The 23,878-nt window shown below is 41.6% G+C and overlaps 1 protein-coding gene across 1 annotated transcript in view; it reads right to left on the reverse strand.

The window, feature by feature from the left end:
* Positions 1-952: 952 nt before the first annotated feature.
* Psmb2 (proteasome 20S subunit beta 2) overlaps positions 953-23,878 on the reverse strand; it is a 34,950-nt gene continuing 12,024 nt past the window's right edge. The window contains exons 4-6 of the mRNA XM_027399294.2: positions 4,952-5,114; positions 3,293-3,342; positions 953-1,189 (exon numbers count right to left, since the gene is read on the reverse strand). Coding sequence (XP_027255095.1) covers positions 1,082-1,189; positions 3,293-3,342; positions 4,952-5,114 — 321 coding nt within the window. The 3' untranslated portion in view covers positions 953-1,081. The remainder of the gene's footprint in view (positions 1,190-3,292; positions 3,343-4,951; positions 5,115-23,878) is intronic.

A 23,878-nucleotide genomic window follows, 5' to 3' on the forward strand; every position in this document is an offset into this window, starting at 1 on the left:
GTAAAAAGGGATTAAAAATGGAGCTGGGTGGCCGAGCACTTGCCTACCAGCACAAGCCTCTGGGTTCCATCCCTGATATCCCCCTTGCCAACACCCAAAATACAAGGGGCATAGTGAAGCAGGCCTGTGTCCACTGCTTCTTGGAAAGTGAAGAAAGGATACAGGGTTGAAGGTCGTCCTTAGCTACAAAGAGTTCAAGACCAGCCTGGGCTACATGAGATCCTGTCTCAAACAAAGAAACATGTAAGAAACAAGTAGATGAAATGTTCTGAGAAACAGGAGGGATAATGTGCTTGGGAAATGCAGACACATTTCCCAAGCACATTAATTAATTAATCAACTGGAAAAGATGTGAGGCCTGGGACACAGCTCAGTTGGTAAATGCTTGCCTCAGAAGCATGAGGCCCTGAGTTGGATCCCCAGAATCCATGGTTTTGATAAAACCAAACATGGTAAGGCAGACTGTGCTCCTGAGAACAATGCCCAAGGTTGTGTTCTGTCCTCCATATTGCACACATGTATTTCAAAACAAAACAGGCATCAGATTTTCTTCCCGAGACAGGGTTTCTCTGTGTAATAGTTCTGGCTGTCCTGCAGTGCTTTGTAGATCATGCTGGCCTCAAACTCACTGAGATCCACCTGCCTCTGCCTTCCAAGCACTGGGATTAAAGGCGTGTATCACCACATCCAGCCAACAAAAAAAAGATTTAAGCTTAAAAGCAAAGAGATCCACTGCTTTAGAGACAGCAAGACATTAACAAGCAGAGATTGAAAGAGCCGGATGGAAGAAGCTGCACAGGGAGACAGAGTGTGGGGCTGTGAGCTGGCAGAGCCACTCAGATCATTAACAGAGGAATGGAACAAACAGGAGGGAGTATCCCAGCAAGATGATAACCCTCCGTCTAGTTCCTTTCTACACGATGTTAGGTAAACTGAGACTAAACCAGAAAACTCAATTTAGCTATTTTCAGCTTTATTTTGAATTAACCATCTATCAAGAGTGTACGGCAAAAGGGTAGAAAAAAAAGATTAAGGAGCCTATCAAAAAAGTCCCCTGATGAATAGGAGGAAGGACGAGATGTTAGGAGCCCTTCTTAGAGAAGGTGATGTTTTCCAGGTTATGGATGCCATTTTTGTCAATGACCCGAACGCTGAAGGTAGGCAGGTTCAAGATGAAGCGCTTCTGGAGCTGCAGAGATAAGAAGGAAATCAGTGAACAAACATTTACTGAATACTAAGTGTGGTCAGGTTCTGTTCCAAGCTTAAAGCCTTTCCTTTGGTGGATCTGGGCAGCTGGTACCATCTCACTGAAGAATGTCTAGACAGTTGCTAAAAGCTGCCTGGGAGGCAGTGACCATGACCTGGGAAATGCAACTGTGAGCCTGCCCCTGTCAGGGAGCTGGTACACACACAAGACAATCCATATCCCCTCAGTCTGCTACCAATCCATTTACAAGAACACACTTGCCTCTTCAAAAAGTCTCCAGGTGGTACGCTAGCAAGGAATTGATCTAAGAACACACTTGGGACCTGGACAGGACATCCTAGGTCCCAACAGTTTATGCTAGTCGTTTAACCCGTGTGTTTGTGTGCGCAGCTGCAGAGGTGGTGGGAACGACGTAGAACATCCCTGGAACAAGCCATGCCCCTGTCTTTTGCAGTTCAGGTCAAGGCTCTTCTGGAGGAACAGTCTAAACACATGGAAGCAGACACCGCCACGAAGCTGACTACCGAGAAGCACAGCTTGGAAATCTTCACAACTGTGGGCTCCCTTTGCTGAACACCCCCACAACGGCCTCTAGACAAAACCCAGGTGGAAAGCCCACCTATTCCCTCAGGTGGTGGGAATGACTTTCTCAAGCTTCTGACCTCCCTCCCTCCCTCCCATTTTCACAGTTCTTTCTGGCTAATGTCTAGAATCAAGGTCAAACTTCAGGCAGAGGTTAACAATAAGCAAAGGATGATTTCCTAAAACAAACAAACAAAAAACTTTTTTTTTTTCTTTTTTAAAAAGACAAGGTCTCCTTTTGTATCCTTGGTTGGTTGGCCTGGTACTTGCTATATATACACGAAGCTGGCCTATAGCTCACAGAAACTCACCCACTCACTCCTGCTTCCCTAGCACTAGGACTAAGGGCATGCAACACCATGCCTGGCCCTCATTTTTTAAGATCCTTGGGAAACAAAATCTCAAGAGCACCTGATATTATGGTGCCTCCTTCCTGGCTACCCCATCCGCCCCTTAGAATATCTGTGGTGACACTGTCTATTCTGCTGAATGGCTAATTTTCAGTAACTCCCATGGAAAGGAGATTTAAGAAGAGGAAGAGGGAACGGGGCATTGCGGTCTAAAAACGATAGGGTTATACAGGGGGCAAACTGAAACGGATGGTGCTGCCTGTGCTCTCACCTGCTCTTGTCACTAGACAATTATCAAGGTCATTCTTCCATCACAAGAAAAATAAAAGAATGAGGAGTCTAATGAGGCTACTTTTTGGCCACCTCATCCTATATCCTTACATTTTTACTATGATAGTTTGGGTTCTTGGCCTCCCAAAACAAAGATTTCTCTCCACGTCTGACCCAAGGCTTTCCGGGTGTTTCCTAGAGTCATCTGACTGCACTGTTAAGGGAGTAGGCATTATAGGAGTCCAGGGTGCTGTCTTTTACTGTGGGGGCCTCATTATCACCTGTATTGAATCACTTGGTTGCCTAGCCAGGTGTGCTAGTGCACGCCTTTAGTCCCAGCGCTTGGGAGGCAGAGGCAGACGGATCTCTGTGAGTTCCAGACCAGCCTGGTCTACAAAGTGAGTTCCAGGACAGCCTCCAAAGCTGCACAGAGAAACCCTGTCTCAAAAAACAAAACAAAACAAACAATCACTTGGTTGCCAGTTAAAGCAAGGGACTCAGCCTCTACCTACAGATGTAGGATTTGGTGCTGGCGCCTACCAGGGATATGGAAAGCGTGTCGTCATCTCCCCCCCCCCCCCCCCCGCCCCTCCAGGTGATACACAGTGACCTTTGAGAACCACTAGTCTGGATTAACCAGAAAGGAAAATCAGCAAAGCTGACACTGCTGAGGAGGTGACCCGTGAGAGAAAATATGCACATTGCCCACATCAGCCTCCATCACTGGCAGCAACTTCACATCTGGCCAGTGGCTATTTATTATACTGCCTGGCAAGGAGCAGAAAAAGAAAACAAACAAACAAACAAGAAAAAAAACAAGAGCAAAAAGGGTACTTCACACTGAGACAAAACATTCCTTTAGGATCCCCTGGGAGCTACTCACCTCATCCAGACACTTCCTGAGAAGCTCCAGTGCCCTCTCACGTGAGATAGCTGAAAGAGAACAGAGGCCAAGCACTGAAGGCTGTCGTGTGTACGGCTGGGCTAGCGATTAAGTTTCAAACTTCCTCAGGTCTGAGTGCCACACAATTGAAAACAGCAAAACATGCCTAGACTTCTAGCCTGAACAAAGTTACTCCATATGCAGAGGAGGGCGCCCCAGACCTGGTGCTCACACAGCCCTGAGCCATTACAAATTGATTTACTGCAGAGAAGGGTAAGCATGACGGAATTCTGTCTCCCCTGGCCTGGGCGGGCCTCTCAAGAAGTCCAGCAGCCTGCCTCTCTTTTTCATAGCTCACTCTCACCAGTTCCCTTTAGTCCGGGGCTTAAATCAATTCCATCTGCCCTTGCCAGCTGCAAATCAGGGAAAGGGAGGGCAAGGCCAGAGCATCATCCTCACACTCCCAGCTGGGTCTCAGCAGAACAATGGAAAGACAGTTAAGATGATGGGATTGAGACTCTTCTGAACAGGATCCAAAGGGATTGTTGGTAGGCGTGGCAAACTGGGATGACATATTATGCATTAGGCTTCAAGGGTGGCTGGTGGTTATTTTGGTGGGGGAGTCAGCTGTATTACTGACAGATGCTGAAATCAAGAGACAGTCACCAGGAGGCCAGGCTAATTCTTATCAGGATGTGGCTTGGATCTCTAGTATGGCTGAGGTTGAGTGAGAGGGCAGTACCAAAAAGACAAGAACATGCCAATTGTTACGATGCTGCCAGGGAAGAATGGGCTGTAAGAAGAGAGGCACCGAACCATCTCTAGCGCCATCACTAGCCTGTGAACATTTGCTAGGAATTTCAAGTCCCAACTGTCCAGAGTGGCTAAAGCCGAGGCTAAGATTGGGTCAGAAGACAGATTTAGCACAAAAGCATGGCTCATCTCAAGGTTCATCAAGCTGACAGTTTAGGTACAAGCAAAGAAACCATTTTCTGTTTGCAGGAGGAAGTTGTCTTCAAAAGCTTTGATATTTTTAAACAAAGAAGTCCTCAGCTATGATGGTATAGGACTTATTCATCCTTACAAGTTGAAAACATATACATAAACTGCTCAGTTTACTCACTCACTCTATAGCTGTCAATAATCACCTAGACAGAGGAAAACACATGTAAGAGAAGAACTGAATAAAAAGTGTTTTATTCATGATGACACTTATTCCAGCATCCATTTCAAACAAAGAAAAACCCAGCTCCAGAGATAGGAGTAGCTTATTTTGGTTGGCAGGAAAACTTTTTTTTTAAAATATGTGCACTGGAGTTTTGCCATGGGTGTCAGGTCTCCTGGAACTGGAGTTATAGACAGTTATGAGATGCCATGTGTGTGCTGAGAACTGAACATGGGATCTCTGGAAAACCAGTCAGTGCTCCTAACTGCTGAGCCATCTTGCCAGCATTCGCAGGCAGACTTTTATCAATAAGGTTTTTGAAGACTGTACTGATGAGAGAGAGAGAGAGAGAGAGAGAGAGAGAGAGAGAGAGAGAGAGAGAGAGCTATCCTCTATGTAGGATGTAGTCAGCCAACTCCATGGTTTGACAAGACTGGGAAGCAGCTAAGGGCAGGGCTCTGCTACTGCTCTCTCCCTAGAATGCTAGTACTTACTTGGTGTGTAGTATCGGTCAAGGATACTGAGAGTCAGGAAGGCACCATAGCCATGAGCTGCAAAAGGAGCCTTGGCCAAGGCTGCCAGGTAGTCCATATAGTAAAGTGCTGGCCCTTCATGCTCATCATAGCCAGCCAGGAGGAGGTTCACATGATATGGGGTCTGCAAAGAAAAGACAGGGCAAGTGCTGATTAGAGCAGAACATCAACAATGCAAACAGGAGTGTTCTGACTCTTGACAAATAAGCAAATATTAGTAGCAACTGGCTAAATCACACTGGAAGTAAAAGTTGACACTCACCTGGAGAACTTCTAGTATGGTAATAGGTAAAGGAAAAGGCTTTTTTGTTTCTATGGAAAAGAACCTGATGTGGGCAGTCAAGATGGTTCAACAGGTGAGGGGACTGATAGCTAATCCTGATTCCTAGAACCTGACTCCTCCAGTTGTTCACACATGCCCACGGGGGTGGGGGTGCTGACACCAAAGCACTTCAAAGGCTTAGATGTTCTTGGGTCATTCCTTACTATTGAAACCAAGAGTGTGGAATAATGGCGCACACTTTAAATCCTAGCACTTTAGAGGCAAAGGCTGGCAGCTCTCTGTGATGTGAGTTCCAGGTGATCCAAGACTACACAGTGAGACGCCGTTTCAAACAACAACAAACTCCAACAAAGACTGGGTCCAATCGTGTCATTCAAAATAAGCAAACTAATGAGCCCAGGAGTTTATGAATGGGGCCAGCCTGGGCAACACATCGAGGCATACCTAAAAAACAATCCCTCAATACCTCAGACACCCCAAAACTAGTTTAGGCTAGGGATTAGCCTAATATCAAACAGTAAACTGTATGTTCTATTATTACTCAAAGAGGTGAAGGGGAGGATAGAGGTATAGCAAATATTTAAGTTAAAATCACTACACTTTTCTTTTGGTTTTACGAGACAGTGTTTCTCTGTGTAGCCCTGGCTGTCCTGGAACTCACTCTGTAGACCAGGCTGGCCTCCACCTCACAGAGATCCTCCTGCCTCTGCCTCCCAAGTGCTGGGATTAAAGGTGTGCACCACCACTGAAGCAGCTCAGGAAAAAAAGTAACAGGAGTCCATGATGACAAAGAGCAGTCTCAGAGCTGAAGAGCTAGATGAATTGTTAACATTTTTCTTTTTAAAATCCATTTATTTATCATATGTGTATGTACATGTCCTACATTTCCCTTTTCTTTTGGGAAAGCTCCATTTACTTCTCGTGTCTGTGTATCTGTGGAGGTCAGAGGACAGCTCTGCAGGGTTGGTTCTCTCCCTCCACCATGTAGGTCTTGAGATTAAACTCAGCTTGTCAGGCTTCATGGCAAGCAGCTTGTCCCACTGAGCCATCCCACCAGCCCAACACCTTTCTATTATAATAAGACTTTTCATCAATGACACAAATAAAAAGATGGTTGTAACTTGCATTTAATGAATATTAATTCTTCATATTACCTGTAAGCCTGAAAACAAAAATTACTATATCGTACTTAAAGTCTGCTTTGCTCTTCATTTCCAAAGGGGATTTACTTTTCCTGTATCAGCTGGGGCATTTGCCACATTAAATTCAGTCTGTCTATGCCCAGGCCCCAGTGGTGGGAATCCCATTTTGTGGGCTTCCTTTTTGTTTTTTCTTATATTTCTTGTATCTCTTTCAGTGGGTAGCACACAAGTCTTGCCTGTGGTTTGTGCCTATCCCTTCACCTATGCTTATGTTCAATTAAATGAGACATTTTTATCATGAAACATGAAGTTGGAACAACCAATGGCTTCAAAATGGACACTGCATATTTTTTGCACACTGACCAATGTGGGCATTTGATGGCTTGAAGAAACTCATGTTATAGCACACAAATATACCTGTGGAATCCGGCTAACCCAGCTGTGCTACTGAGCAGGAAGAATTCTACCATCCCTCAAAAATTACAGGAGTTCCAACCTCCTAACAGATACATGTCCATGAGTAAAATAGTAGACAGCTCACAGGAATAAGAATTAGCCATCAGTAGTAAGGACTTCTGGGAAAATAGTGGCCAGCCTATCACATTTCCAATGAGGTGTGCTGTACTCTGGAACTTTGCTTAGACTACCTTCTCTGTAAGCCCATCCATGGGCAAGAGGCTTAAATGTTAAATCCTATGAGCATCTGTTTTCTTTTATTATGTATGCTTACTTATTGTGAGTGAGTGAGTGTGTGTGTGTGTGTGTGTGTGTGTTTGCTTTCATGCACATGCGATGTCATATATGTGGCTTTATAGGACAACTTTATAGGACAACAGAGCAGTTCTCTCACCAGGTGGGTCATGGGAACTGATCTGAGGCTGAGGGGCCAGTGCTTTTATCAGCTGATCCATCTCACTGGGCCCTGAGCTTGTTTTCTTATGTGCAAAACTAAGTAGATTACTATCACCCCAATCTATCTTCTAAGGCAAGAGAAAACAATATAGGAAGAGCCCCAGATTTGGGGGTGGGGGAATTACCTAAATTTCTAGTGTGTTAGCTACATTTTAACAAGTCACACTTTAAACAACAACAAAAGCTCTGCTTAAATTAGGTAAAGATAAAAATATATACAGTTAATAGAATTGTTTTTAAGTGTGAAAACAGTACTGCAAAGTCTGACAAGACATAGAATATTGTGATGGTCTTTTGGGGGGAGGGGTTGTTTGTTTTCCAAGACAGGGGTTTCTCTGTGTAACCTTGGCTGTCCTGGAACTCACTCTGTAGACAATGGTGGCCTTGAACTCAGAGATCCACCTGCCTCTGCCTCTCAAAGTGTGCAACACCACTGCCTGGCTACATTTTGTGATGTTCTTATAGCTAAAATTAGGAAGATTAGGGAGGGGGAGAAAAAGACTAGCCTGGTATCTTTAATTAGCATTCTTCCCTAAGAGAATTCATGATATAGTTTCTTACCTACCACAAAGTAAATTTAATCTTTTTTCTAAGTGTCTAACTAAGTCATCCCAATGCAGTCTAGCCAGAATATCCACTGCATGGTTACCCAAAACTATTTTACCAAGTTGCATGGTATATTAGGAATCCATACAGATACTCAAGAGGCCTCAAGCAGCAGGCTCCAGGTATTTCTATTTAATGAAGTTCTTCCCACAGTACGGGATTAGATCATGTTTCAGAACAATTAACATTACTCAACAGTCATTACTAGATTTTACACAGGACTCCATGTAAACACAAGTCCAGAAGCAACTGTGGTGCTTACTTGATCTAAATAACATAATTTATTTATGCTTAAGCATCTCATACACACTCAGTGAAATTGGTAGTCAGAAAGTACAACTCAAGTGGTATAGAAGACAACTCACAAATATTGTGTGACTTCGAATTACCAACTTTCGCATGTGTGAGATGCTTAAGCATAAATAAATGGTGTTATCTAGACTAATTAAGTCAATACATCTGTGTAACAACTTGCAGTTTCGGAAATTCTGACAATCTTCCATCAAAGACCTTTGACTTACTCGTTTTTCTTGTATATTTAAATTTCAAATAAATTTTTGAAAGCTGTCATTGTTTTGCTGGAATTAGATCAATTCTAATTCATTTTTGTGCTATTCTAAGCAATTCAATAAGGAAATTTAACAACTATACATCCCTACAGTTTTGTTCTATTCTAACAGCTTACACAACTGTGACTTCTTGTTGTGTGATAAGGGAAAAACAATACATAGAAGATACAATTCACCTACTCACAAATATTTTATATATCATAAACTCTATAAAGGCATAAGTATGTCTGTCTTCTTCAATGATGTGCAGGTATACAGCATATACTGAATAAACATTTGTGAAATGAATGAACACTAATAATTATACAAGAGAACATCTTAAACATTTTAATATATATGTGGTTAATGTTTAATATTACAAGAAAATATTAAGAAAACCATTAAATCAAGGAAAGGATATGTTAAGGTCCTATTTCTTTCTTTTAAAAAATATTTAAGTATATGTGTATGTGCCTGAGTGTACCATGTGTGTACAGGAGCCCTCAGACGTCAGAGGAGGTATTGAATCCATTGGCCCTAGAATTATAGACGGTTGTGAGTTGCCCTGTGGGTGCTGGGAGTTGAACCAGGCCCTCTGCAAAAACAGTAAATGCTCTTAACTACTGAGTCATCTCTCCAGTTCCAATAGGCCCCACTTCTGAGAAGTAGATCAAGTTTAAATTAAATGCCTATATCTCCATAAGTGGGTTTGTGGCTTCTCTTTCCAACCTCTCTCTTGACATGAGTCGCTAAGGACAAAAAGTTTAGAATGCAAATTAGACATTAAGTCCCAAATAAAGAGGGAACTAATATCACAGACAAACAACTCAGGAAGAAACGGTCTCGGAGTAAAGGGCTGGACCTGAGTTTGAATTCTGACTCTATTAACATAGGTATTGCTTTAGAAAAAGTACTTCATTTGTTTGAATTTTAGAATTCTCAACTGAAATATGGGATAATGCCTAGTACGAAAAGGCTGCAGTGAAGGGTCTAAGACAATGCACTAACAAGTTAAGTACCTAAAGCATGTACAGGCTTAAGAGGTGATAGATAATCACTATCAATGAAATAAAATAATCTATGAAATAAAACTACTCCTGGCACAAGGCAAGTTCCTTATAGGTATGAGTCTTTATAAAAGGATGCAGAGTGATGTTTATTAGAAGTACCCAGCACACTGTCTGGAATGTGGGAACAAAGTAGTAAATGATAACTTTCCTAGTCTCAGCCGGGTGTGATTGGTGCATGCCTTTAACCCCAGTACCCAGAAGGCAGCAGCAAGCAAATCTCTTGAGTTTGAGGCCAACCTGGTCTACAGGGAGAGTTCCAGGACAGGTAGGGCCACACAGAGAGACTCTGTCTCAAAAAACAAAAAGAAAAACAGGGGAGTGGGGGGAGAAAAGCTTCCTAGTGTCCCCTTCCTAGGATTCTTTACCCATGACCTAAGGTTAGCAGGTGCAGACGGTTGAAAGCAATGATATTAGACCCAATATTATTTTACTTCATGGTCAGTCTATCCTATGTAGTTTCTCACATTTGTAAACTAAGTCAACATATATCAAGTATTTTCATACTGCCTCTTGCAGGTGTGGCTATCCTAAGCATTAAGCATCACTTTCTAGTCTATGTACTTTTTCATCAGTTCCCATATTTCCTATGCACAGTACCACATACTAAACTAAATGTATTTTAAATGGAAGAATCTGCCTAACTATTGAGTAGTACAAACACCAATGGCAGGGCCAAAAATCCTGTCTTTACAAAGTAACCTCTATTCTATCAAAGATGCAAGACAAAGTTAGGAGGTCTGCCAGTGGAGACCTGTGCGTTAAATAACTAGACATTTTCTATAGCAAAGGTTGAGACTGAATATTATATCTATATTTCAACCAACACAAATATTCAACTGTCCATCTTGTAGAAGAACCCAAGCTCAAATAACCCGAGGATGACAATCAGTAGTTTACAAACACCAACATGCTTAGCTCTAAGTTGTGCATGACAAAGAAAAAAAAAATTCCAAGCAAATCAAACCAGGAACTTAAAAATAACTTTTAGCCTCTAGAATAAGGTATTGGAAAAATCTGCCTTTCTCTTCTTGGGAGGCAGGTGGAAACATGGTCTTTATGCATCCCTGGCTGGCCTGGAACTCATTATGTGGACTAAGCTGGCCTTGAATTTGCTGTAAACACTGTCTCATACCTCAAAGTGTTGGGACCAAAGACACGTGTCACTATAACAAGCTAAAAAATTGCCTCTTATTACAAGTGTGTGAGGGGTTAGACAGACATATTTCCTCTCTTAAAAAGCACACAATAAACTTATTTACTAAGTGAAGAGCTCAAGGCATTTTAAGATTTTCTGGGGTTTAAATAACACAGTTGAAGGACTCAGTGCAATGGCTGATGCTCGGCAATATCAAAACCTAACAACTCTCACCTGCTTACTTTTAGGGTCTGACTGCATTAACAGATTTGATGAGATAATACAAAGATCAAGGAGATGCTATCAGAGAGAATAAAATAATCTATCTACCTTTTTATGGTTACCAAAGGGATAATATTTAACTGGGGTATCAGCCGTAAAGCACATGTCTTATGTACTTCCTCCTGAAATAGTTCCACTTGTGACTTGTACAGTTGGGAGTGGGGAGTGTATACCACACGCACAAACTTTGCTTAAATCTAACTTTTGTGCATACAATTCCTTATCTGTTTCCTTATTATGAAAAAGTTAAGAAGTGTTTAAGAAGTTCGTAAAATTCCATAAATTTTACAGCTAAAGAGAACAGTTGTTACAAATACACCGAAACAACAAAATCAGCGATGATGAGAGTCTGGGCGGTGACAAGCAGCGGTGTGACATCTGGCGGAAGCCAAAGTCACAGCAAGGGGGAGAGAGGTGGGCGTGAGGAAGCATCCTGCCGAGCGTGGACACAGAAAAGGAAAGGAATTGACAGTCTTCTTTTGGAGCCAGGCCAGCCTTTGCCACCTCTAATTGAACGGGACGACATCACTATGACTCAGGGGCCTTGAAGAAAAGTGCAGTTTCTTTGGGGTCATGTTGCACCTTGGAATGCAGTGAGGGAAGCATACTTCCATGCCTGGTAGGTCAGTAACGTGGAAGTAAATACTAAACCACCATGGGACAAAGGAGCATTTCAACCAATGGATTTCTAAACACATTAAACAGACAATATATCTTGAAAATAATACTGTGGTACTTGTTTCTTTGGGGGGGAGGGTGGGAATCAAACACAGGGCCCTATGCACACTAAACACATGCTTTAGCACTGATCTGTTCCTCCAGCCCCATGCCTGCTGTTTCTTTTAGTCCAGCAGATTGCCAAGGTCCCATTTTTTATCCTAAGATAGCTCATAAAGACACAGTTTGTCCATTTGGAGGATCTATGAGCTCAGTGCACTTACCCAGCATTCCTTTTACACATGGGCCCAATTGTTTAAAGAGAACACTGTGATCCACATGGGTCCTTAGCCCCAGATTCAGGACCAGAATTCAGGCTTCCCTACAAGTCCTGTCCTGTGTGCTTCCCCAGGAAATCATTCTGCCTCCACAAAATGGAAATTAGTGTAAATGTATGATTCAATATTAGCTGTGAATTTTATACTCAAACACCCCCCCAACTTTTTATACTAGTACCTACTGTTCTGTATTTCACTTACCACATCAACTGTGACCAACAATGTTTTAGGATTTAAGAGAGTAGGTATAAAGTCACAGCTGCGATTCTTCTGTAAGGTCTAAGGCTACCAAGTACCTATAGGTGCTACTCAATAAATACTGTGTCACCAATCCCTTAACTACTTTGCCAATATCCATTTTCATTGTTGTTACTAAGTAAACTGGATCAATTATTATTCTCCTATACCAATGCTTTGAACTGACTCAGAAACTTGTTTTCAATAGCCAACAGAATTTACTACCTTTGGGTGGTTTCAGAGTTTAATTTTAAAATTCTAATTCTGCAACTTTAATAGAAGGTTAAAAAATATTTTTGTGTTCATAAGTGCCAGAATGCACATGCCAACCCTGGTAGAAATGTAGTTCTCTCTTACTAACATTTGGGTTCCAGAAACCAAACTCAGTCACGGCAGCAAGTGTCTCTACCTGCTATGCTATCCTGATGGCCCTAATGAACAGATTTTTGTATTTAAAATAAAATTCATCTCAAACATTTTAAAATTTAGCAACTTCCAGTTATTGCGATTAAATACTTTTACTTGCTCTAAAATATTATGGCCTCTATTCAAGTAATACAGAATCACTTCCATAAGACAGAGGTCTCGCTAAGTAACTCATGTTTGCCTTGAATTCATAGCAATTCTCTTGCCTCAGCCCTCCAAATACTCAGATTACAGGCATGGGCCATCACACAAAAATATTACTTTCAAGAAAATTAGGTACAGATGGGAGGTACGGCACATACCTTTAATCACAGCACTCAGGAGGCAGAGGCAAGTGGATGTCCAAGTTCAAGGCCTGCCTGGTCAACAAAGTGAGTTCCAGGACAGCCAGGGAGGGCTGTTACACATAGAAATCCTGTCTCAAAAAGCAAAACAACAGCCACCCACCCCACCCCGCCAAAAAAAGTAAAAAACTATGCATGGATTCAATGTCTTCTATCGTCAAGCATAGAAACAGTTTATAAAAATCTTAAAGTTCCCTGGAGTTATAAGACAGTACAATTATGAAATTAGCACATACTCAACCAGTCTTACCTGATCCCTAGCTTGGGATAAACCAGGTGTGGTGGCACATGCCTGTAATTCCAACATTTGGGAGATGGAAGCAGGGGGATTTAAAGTTCAAGGACACCTTCATAAATTAAGTTTAAGGCCAGCCTAAGCTTTGTAAGATCCTTTCTTAAAAGGAACAAGAACAGCACATACCCACAGAAGAGATGATGAAAACTCACCATTCTAGGACAGTAACTGACATTTCTATGCATGATGAATTAGGATGAAGCAAAGGAGAACACTTGAAGTCTGGATGGAAGACAGTGAGGGCTAAACTGTGGCAGAAGGGGCTGGGGGGAGATGTGCAATATGAGGTGTATTGAGAAGGTTAACTATAAGACTGAATAACAAGAGGAACAGAAAATGCAACAGAGAGTTAAGACTTTCAATAAGGGGGAAAGTAGTGCTGGAAAGAGAAGATGGGTACAGTCAAAGTCACTAAGACGGAGCGATCAGGCAGCTGGTGAGGAGGGTTTACTCTCACTAACACCTACAGGTTCTCACACGTGGAAGACAGTAAAGGAAGCAATCACAACCAGACACATGACATAAGTATGTGTAAGTTGCTATGACAGCACAAACAAGTTGAGGGTGACATTCATGGGAAGGAATGGGGTAGAGGGTGCAGAGAAAACTTCCCTGGTAAATGCTAAACTGAGTTTCATCAGCAGGGAAGAGCCAGGCACGGAAACCATAGGCATATTCTGGAGAGATTGCTAGCAAAGACACAGAGATATAAGAGAGAGCTTAAGGAAGGTCAAGCTCCTGTTATTGACTGGCTAAAGGAAAGTAGAGAGTTGTAATTTGAAGGCAGTTTCCTTCTTAATCCTCAACTCTATGGACAAACAGAAAAAAAAAAAAAACTAAAAGTTTAAACTAAATAGAATCAGAATATTAACTCTACATTTCACAAATGTACTTATCCACGCCTTTAATCCCAGCACTCGGGAGGCAGAGGCAGGCGGATCTCTGTGAGTCCGAGGCCAGCCTGGTCTCCAGAGCAACTGCCAGGATAGGCTCCAAAGCTACACAGAGAAACCCTGTCTCGAAAAACCAAAAAAAAAAAAAAAAACCAAAAACAAATGTACTTATCCACTGTAGCACTAAAAACTGTTTGTAACCACAGCACTCAGGATGCTTCTGCAGAATTCCAAATTTCAGCCTTGACTATACTTTGACTTTGCTTTAAAAATTAAAACCAACAGGCTGGGGAGGCGGTCCTCCAGCAGCCTGTAAAAGGCCAGGCATGGCTGTGTGCATCTGTGGCCCTGCTGCTAGGGAGGCAGAGACAGGAGGATCCTGAGGACTTGATGGCCAGTCAGGTTAGCTCAATCTGCGAAATTCCAAGTGAGTAAGATCCTCTCTTTAAAAACAAAACAAAACCCCAAGATAAATAACACCGAGGAAGACAATGTCTTCAGGGCTCTACCCACATGCACACACATAAGCACATACACACATTTAAAAAAAAACAGGGCTGGAGAGATGGCTCAATGGCTAAGAGTGCGTATTGTGTTGGATGTGGTGCATGACTTTTTTTTTTTTTTTGGTTTTTCGAGACAGGGTTTCTCTCTGCAGCTTTGGAGCCTATCCTGGAACTTGCTCTGTAGACCAGGCTGGCCTCGAACTCACAGAGATCCACCTGCCTCTGCCTCTCGAGTGTTGGGAGTAAAGGCATGCACCACCACCGCCCGGCTGGTAAATGACTTTTAATCCCAGTAATCCTAGAACTCAGGAGGCAGATTCAAAACGAGGGACTATAGAAGTCCCTTTCTCAAAAACAAACAAAAAAACAAAAAGCAGAGGGCATGAGGTCAATTCCCAGCACCCATAACTGCTTACAACTGCAGGGGACCTGATATCTCTGGCCTCCAAGGGTACTTGCACCCCCCGTGTCTGCCCCCACATAACTAAAAATAATAAATTTTGACTGGAGAGACAGCTCAGTGGCTAAGTGCAGTTGTTGCTCTTGTAGAGGGTTTGGGTTTGATTCCCAGAACTCACATGGTGGTTCACAACTATCCATAACTTCAGTTCCAGGGATCAAATGCCCTCCTCTTACCTCTTCAGGAACCAGGCACACATGTGGTATACAGAAAGACACACATGCAGGCAAAACACATGCATTAATAAAATAGTAAGTCTAAAAGCCATTTAAAATAAAATAAATCTGGGGGCTGGAGAGATGACTCAGTGGTTAAGAGCACTTGTTCTGGCGGAAGACCCACGTTCAATTCTCAGCACCCACACAGCGGTTCACAATCATTTATAATTCCAGTTACATGGGATCTGACACTCTTTTCTGACCTCCACTGACTGGGACCAGGTATGTGTGTGGCACACATACATGAGATATACATGTCAAGCATTCATACACATAAAACAAACACTAAAAATATTAAATCTTAAAACTCACCAGCCAGGCAGTGATGGTGCACACCTGCCTTCAATCCTAGCACTTGGGAGGCAGAGGCAGGTGCATCTCTGAGTTTGAGGCCAGTCTGGTCTCCAGAGTGAATTCCAGGACATCCAAGGCTACACAGAAACCCTGTTTTGAAAGACAAAACAAAACCAAACAGAAAAAAAACCACAAAAACTTCAAACCAAAAAGACATAAACGACTAAATATTTGCTAGGGATGTGGCTCAGTGGTTCACCCTAGAGTGTATGAGGTCCTAGGTTTAATCTCCAGTAACTTAATCCATGTTATCTATAAATGTTCATGCCACACTGAAAACAAAAGGAGAAATACGCTACAAATTAAATAACCATTGTTCTTTCAGAAACTCTAAACAAGCTATGTCCAACCAAACATTTTTACTGTTTTTCTCATTGCCTTATGACCTTTTCTTTGAAAGTATATTGCTCGAATTAGAGCCTTTAATGCCCAACCCACTTGTCTAACACAGCCATGATGAAATGAGTCACAGTGCTTACCTGTGTTAAAGTTCCTAGAAGTAAATAGTAAGTACTAAATAAATCTGAAAGGTAGGAGCCAAAGGAAAAAAATTAAGAAGCATGTAATTTCAATGTTTATTAAGTCCTCCCATAAAAATGTCAAAATGCTATTAATTTTATTTCTTTAAAGTCATGCTAAGCTCAAGTTTGGTTGATTCTATTAAAAGCTGTAACCTTACTGTAATTAGAAGTTGAGAAATTTAATGAGTTGAAATGCAACATGGCACAGATGCCTTATTATACCAACTAGTTAACACAGTATTTGTTTTCTACATTAATTTTACTTGCTAATCAAAAATACTGCTTTCTCCCAAATAACATCAAAATAAAATTGCTGACCCTGCAATGGCAAAACCGACACCACGTTTGCAATAAGGCCCGCTTAGATCCTTTCTCTTGAGCTGGTAGCTTCTAGGATAAATGTAGGGTTCCATATATACCAAACAAGTTCCTAAAACTCAAATGCAGAAGCCATGCTTAGCTACAGACACGCACAACACAGGTTACATATTAAATATCTACACTGAGCATGTCCATGAATATCTAGGAATGCTGAACGCATAACAGATTCATCTCTGAGTTAATAGACACTGTGGGCTTCTGTGAGGGACTATTTAAAATATATACTACTGTAGATGTTTTCAGATGTCAACAGTGTACACACAGAGTAACAATGAATTCTCGAGGAAAAAAAGAATACTTAGGAACCCTCCTGTGAGAACAGTGCTCTCTATTAACACCTCATATCCAATGTAAGTTATTCCTACAGCCACAATGGATATGTGAGCTCCTAAGTCTCCCTATTCTCTCAATTCTTTCCTCAAATACTCCACCAAAGAGCAGGCAAGGATCTAACAAAATCTGATCTGATTATGAAAACCTCCTCTTTAGCCAGAAGGTTTTCAGAAAAGCTCACTGATTTTTTTTCCAGGATCTATTTTTTTTATTTTGTGTGTATGAAATGTTTGTCTCCATGGCATGTATGTATGTATACCAGACTTATGCCTGGTGCCCAAGGAGCCCAGAAGAGGGAGTTGGACCAATTGGCTGGAGTTACAGATGGTTGTGAGCTGTGATATAGATGCCAAAACCTGCATCCTCCTTAACCACTGACCCATCCTGCCAGGCCTGGCCCACTGCTTCTATGATAACATGGAACACCTCTCAAGTTTCAATTTCTTAAGATCCCTCTAGCAGGGCAGTGGTGGTGCACACCTTTAATTCCAGAACTTGAGAGGCAGAGGCAGGAGGATCTCTGAGTTCCAAGACAGCCAGGGCTCCAAAGAGAAACCCTGTCTGGAAAAACAACAAAAAAAAACCCTCTAAAACTCTCAGCCTTATTTACCAAACTATAGATTTTTTTTTTTTTTTTTTTTTTTTTTTTTTTGGTTTTTCGAGACAGGGTTTCTCTGTGGCTTTGGAGGCTGTCTTGGAACTAACTCTTGTAGACCAGGCTGGTCTCGAACTCACAGAGATCCACTTGCCTCTGCCTCCCAAGTGCTGGGATTAAAGGCTTGCGCCACCAACACCCGGCCAAACTATAGATTTTTATATACAATAGAATGTCATCTATTTACATTTTTTTAAAAATCAGTAATACCCTAATTTGTATACTGTACCTTATTACTTAAAAACAGATAAAATTAGGAGTAAGTGGATCAGAGCGCTATCTGTTGCGGCCCTGAACATTCAAAACACTAGCATGCTCTCACACATCCTGGTGTGTTTCCAGCTTTCCCTTTTGTTGCATCTTTCGTCAAAGCATGGGTTAAATCTGTTCCCGGAACACATGCATCCCAGCACTTTCACTCTGCAATACAAATGACTTTTTACTTCTTTGTTTTCCCATCTGAAGGGACACAGTAAATTTTGCACCTGCCTCCTTAGCCCCAAAGACAGTGTGGGCTGGAGATCTGCAGAATGAATAACTATTGATAATTAAAGAGCATCTTGGCTATAAGCCACCCATAGTTAAAGGCTTCAGAAGGGTAGAACATTTCAGTTATTCAGATTATATTTGGGTCGGGATTTAGCTCAGTGTCGAGCATTTGCCTGGCAAGCACAAGGCCCTAAGTTTGGTCCTCAGTGTCCTAACACAAGGACAAAAACAAACAATAACACCAGGCAATCAGCACACAGAAATCATAATCTTTCCCTTCCTTCTTTCCAGTCCTGTTAATTATACTTATTACACTGCTTTTTCTCATTTTTAACTTAACAATATTATGTTTCCTTGTTCTTTTAGCCTTTCATCTTTTTATGAATTAGATCTTTATGAATAGCATGTAAAAACATTGAACATACATGTATAGCTTAATGAACATAATAGATACACATTTAGTACCTCCCAGGCTAAGAAATAAAGCAGTTAATTCTTCCTCTACTTCAAAGCTTTCCTCACTGTACACATGCATTTTTTTTTGTCAGACAATAAAAAGGCTTTGGGGGACCCTTAAACTTACAATACTGTGTGCTCCTACAAAGACAAAAACAGTCACCAAGATGTCTGGGCTTATGTATGTTTTCTGTCTGAGTGTTAGGGCTTGCCCACAACTGTGCCTACTCGGACTAGGGCACTGGTGTAAGGTAATCTTAAAGGAAGGGTAAGTTGGTGTTTCTAAGGTAAACACTGAAAAATAAAAACACGTTCTTACTAAGCAGACACAGCATCCTGCCGCTCTAGTTAGTTTTGCACCAAACCTTGATAGGAAACCACGAAATTTTAAAAGATACAAGATAATACAAACCTAAGCCAATTACCTATACCATTTCACCTCCAGTGCTTAGGAAAGATATTTTAGGAGAAAAGTTGGCATTATGGGATTGTACAATTCCAGTCATCCAATAGGCTTATTCCATACAACCAGAACAGGGGTTCTCTCTGCTCACAGCAGGCATCCAACAGGGTAGCACATATATGCTCTCTGAGTGAGAAAGCAACACCTTCTCACATACAACCCCCTGGAGAGATGGGGAAGGGGAGGGGGAGGACTTTACACCTGCAGACTCCTAACTCTATCAGCACTGGGGCTGGGAAAAACACCACATAATTTTTTTTTTTTTTTTTAAAGGGGGAAAAGGTTTTGAGATAAAGCCAGTAGCTTCAAAGAAGAATCATCTGAAGCCATTTTCTTTTCCTTAGGGGTCAGTAGGTATAACGATTCAACAACCACTCTTTGTCTTCTTAATGGACTTAGTCAAGCCCTAATGACAGAATAAGCAAACTACTTAAAAGGAGAGCTGTCATGATTCTTACCCTGGTGAAAAACACTATAAGCACAGTGCTGTCATATTAATTAAGGTACCTCAACTTCAAGGCACACCTGTCCCTGGGCCTTTGGATAATCAAAATGACCACTAAAAATAGAACAGTAGTATCTCCAATGGGGCAGATATGAGCCACCCCCAATCCTAGGAGACTGATGTGGCCTGGGATATACATATGTTTTCCAGTACAAACGAATACCTATCTAAATGTAGGCCTGTTTAGTTTTTAGTCTGTCCAATTGATGCTAGGAGATAAAGTAACAAACACATATAACTCATGGCCCACAATGAAAATCCACCGAGTAGTTGACTGAGGCATTTGTGGGGAAGGAAAACTACTCACTACCAGTACAAAACTGCTACTTGCACCAAAAGTCCAGGAATTGATTAACATCTTCAATTTTGTTTTTCTCCCCAATTTCCCCATCACCAAGAGTAAGCCAGCTCTGTCTGACAAGATGCCCAGGCTGTGTGGCAGTGGTGTCAAAGGCTGCCATTTGCTCCAAGGCACTGCCATCTGCAGCGGCACAACATTTTGTCTCCGGAAAACAAACACATCTGCCTTTGCCAGTGTCCTCCCACTGTGCCGCCCATCTGGAGCAGGTGAGCTGGAAGGCAAGCCTGGGCAAGGGCAAGGCGGGGGCGAGCAGGGAAGATGAGGCCTCAAGGGAGATGGTACACAGAGGAAGAAGGCAGTGCTTCGTCATGTCACATCCTGCTAACCACATTTGCCAAAAAGCATGTGAAATTACCCTTGTTAGTGATATTTTAATCACATGTAACAAATGGTTGGTTATGTTTAGGGGATAAGACCTGCAAAGTCAAGGTTTCACCTGGCCCATCTGTTCACCAGGTCACATGATCCCAAGGATACCAATAAACAGATGATGGTCTCTGTGCCAGCCACGTAAGGCATAAAGAGAATAACTCCAGTGCAGAACAGCAGTCTCAATTAGAAGAGGAGCACACTGCACCTGCCTCCTGTTATCCAAAGCAAGTACATCAAATCCAGAGCGGAGACAAGCAGGGGTCCCTTCAGAAGTGACCAATGACCCAAATTCTTTCCCACATTTCTTTTTCTTTCATCGAAAAAAAAAAATCAAATCGACATCAGATCTTTATGTTTAATTTCTTGGAACCAGGATTGCACTAGGGCTTTGCAAATTCATGCTTTACTGCTGAGCTATACCCCACCCACGACCCCAGACCTTTAGATCATGCTATCTGAGCCAATCATCACACACTCTCTGCATTGTCAACTAGCTCATAGCAGAGCAGGTGCTAAACCTCCTATGACAGGTTTTAACTATTAGATTTTAAACTACAAGGGAAGATGATGAAGCCAATTTTTCAGATTAAAACTTTACATGTAATTCTTGCATATGAAAGATAGAAGTAGTTAATTAGAGTGAAACTGAGCTGAGGTTTTATCACACTAATCTTTTGTGGTATTTAATGCCAGCTTATGGAACAAGGGTTGGAATCCAGGATGCCAGGTTAGTCAGTCTTCATTATTTCTATTATTTAATAAGCATTCACAAGAGAGGCATGTATGTGTGGTGGTGGGGGAGTGAGCCCACTCGTTTGTGTCCAAAGGTTTATGAAGCGCTTCAGAAAAAGATCTATGAAAACAATGACCATTCAGTAGCAGAGGCCAGCATTCTGCCGAAGCTTCGACACAAAACTCCACATTCCCCAAGGACACTGGAGGGGGCTGGCTCATATCCCAGCCCCACACCAGTGACATGGAGATGGTGTATAGAACAGACTTTTAGGGAAATCAGATAATCATATCAGAAACACCAAGGGCCAGGCAAGCAAAATGACTCAAGGGTTTGCTATCAAACTTAATGGTCTAAGTTCAACCTCTGAGTCCCAAATGATGAAAGAACCCAACTTGGAAAGTTTCTTTTGGACTCTCCAGGTGTGCCATGGCATGCACAAATGCATGTGCAGGCACACACATACAAATACTAGGGCTTGAGTTACAGAGCACATACTTAGCACGCCTAAGGCTCATTCAAAACCCCAAACTAGGAAACACAAGTTATTTCTCACTAAATAAAAATCTAAGAGACACTTCCTGGACTTACTTATCCAATAAAATGAGTTAAAATATTTTATTCGTCTTAAGTTCAAGCCAAGGTGACAGACGGCATGGAGAGGAAGGGTTAATTAGTTGGAATTTAAATAGCCCTTTATAGCTAATGGCAATCACACATACTGGGTAAATCTAGAACAAAGCTTAACATGTAACAGATGCTCAATGTTGGTTTATTTCTATATTCTCCATCAATACTAGAAAATTCCTATAGCCCCTACTTTAGTAACTAATCAGTTCAATTAGAATTCAACAAATAAGTTGGGTGGTGAGAGCACACCTTTAATCCCAGCACCTGGGAGTCAGAGACGCATGGATCTCTTGAGTTTGAGGACAACCTGGTCTACACATTGAGTTTCAGGACAGCCAGAACTACACAGAGAAACCTTGTCTCAAAAAACCAAAAACAAACAAAATCAATAAATAATTTCCTATAAAGATAACTTATAGTCATTAAATAGCTTCTTTAACCAAACAGTAAGAGGTATAAAAACAAAACCATTTATTAATCATTACATGCCTGATATAATAAACAAAGAGCTTTGTATGATTACCTCTCAATCGTTATAATAATCCCATGAAGAACTATTATTTTATAAATAGGGAAATTTGAGCTTTGAATTCAACCACAATTCCAAACTTTACATTTTTTTTCTTTTTGGTTTTTCGAGACAGGGTTTCTCTGTGGCTTTGGAGGCTGTCCTGGAACTAGCTCTTGTAGACCAGGCTGGTCTCGAACTCACAGAGATCCACCTGCCTCTGCTTCTCGAGTGCTGGGATTAAAGGCATGAGCCACCACCGCCCAGCTCCCAAACTGTCTACATTTTAATGACTTAGTTTATACAAAACTCATTATATACTCTAGTAAATGTCCTCCAACCTGCTACCACCAGTAAGCATGAGCACACACACTTGTGCACTCGCGCACACACACCTCGAACCCCCAATCTAAGCTATAGACATCAAACTTCACATACATAAAATCTGGCTAATCCAAAATATATATCACATGCCAAACAATGTCACCATGTAAATATTCCAAATACAGTGACTTTATATTAGGAATATGCAAACTATTATCATTTCTCTGTCTAGAATAAAATATAGTACTGTGGTTAGAGGGGCGGCTCGGCAATAAAGAGCATTTGCTGCTCTTTCACAGGACCTGCGTGCTCTTCCTAGCACCTGTACTGAGCAGCTCATGACCACCTGCGACTCAACTCCAGGGAATCCAATGTCCTCTTGTTGTTTCCCTAGGCATATGCGCACACACACACACACACACACACACACACACACACAAGCAGGAATGCACTCTATACTTAAAAACAAAATTCTACGTAACTAAAGTACAAATTCCTATTTTAGAATCGACTCTGATAAGGGACTAGAACAAAGAAGCATAAGGCAGAGACAGTCAATATTTACCAGAGCGCTTGTCATTGTCTACAAGGGATATTTCTTTGTTCGAAACATCAAACATTCCTTCTAGTAGAGAAGTATGTGGGTTCACTGCATTTGCATGAAACAAATTCCCACTCTTATCTCAATTCTAAAAGGAGCTTAATTCATTTAATGTCTGCAGCATTTAATGCTTCAGGCTTTCACTGTGCCCAAAGTTGGAATTCTTGTTCCAGGTCTGTTGGTATATCAGAGGAACATTCTACACAAGGAGCTACAGCATAACACAGGCATTTCTGGGTGGTAGGAAACCCATTTTGACCCACACTTCTCCCCCAAAGAGTAAATAAAAGATCTCTAGCTTTTCATCCAGATCAAAATAATGTGCCAATCTGTCTTCACACCTTGCAGTCCATTATGTCTGTGAATTCTTCTTAAATACAATGATCACTTACACAAACATGGTGCACAGGCATATATGTAGGCAAAACACAATGCATTTTAAAAAATTGTATATAGATCATTGAGAGCACAAATCCCTTAGTCAAAGCTAGCAGTGGGACAGATTCATTTAGTGAGATGTTTGGAGTCTAGTATAAGGCACTGGAAATAAAAGTGTTTTAAAGATCTACAGTACGTCAGGAGAGATGGCTCAATGGTTAAGAGCCCGGACTGCTCCCAACATCCGTGTCAGGAGGTTCACAACCTGCTACACAGAGTTCCAATGTCACTAGCCTCCTTAGGCACACACAGTCATATATACATACACACAAACACATCTTTAAAAACAAGTCTTTAAAAAAAAATCGATAGCAAGCAGGCTTATAAGAGCTTAATACCCATACTTGTTTTGATTATCCATGACCAAGTTTAAGAAGGTAGATGAAACCCAAATCACCAAAAGCACTAATGC

The sequence above is a fragment of the Cricetulus griseus genome, chromosome 2, assembly GCF_003668045.3.
Source record: "Cricetulus griseus strain 17A/GY chromosome 2, alternate assembly CriGri-PICRH-1.0, whole genome shotgun sequence".
NCBI classification, from domain to species: domain Eukaryota; kingdom Metazoa; phylum Chordata; class Mammalia; order Rodentia; family Cricetidae; genus Cricetulus; species Cricetulus griseus.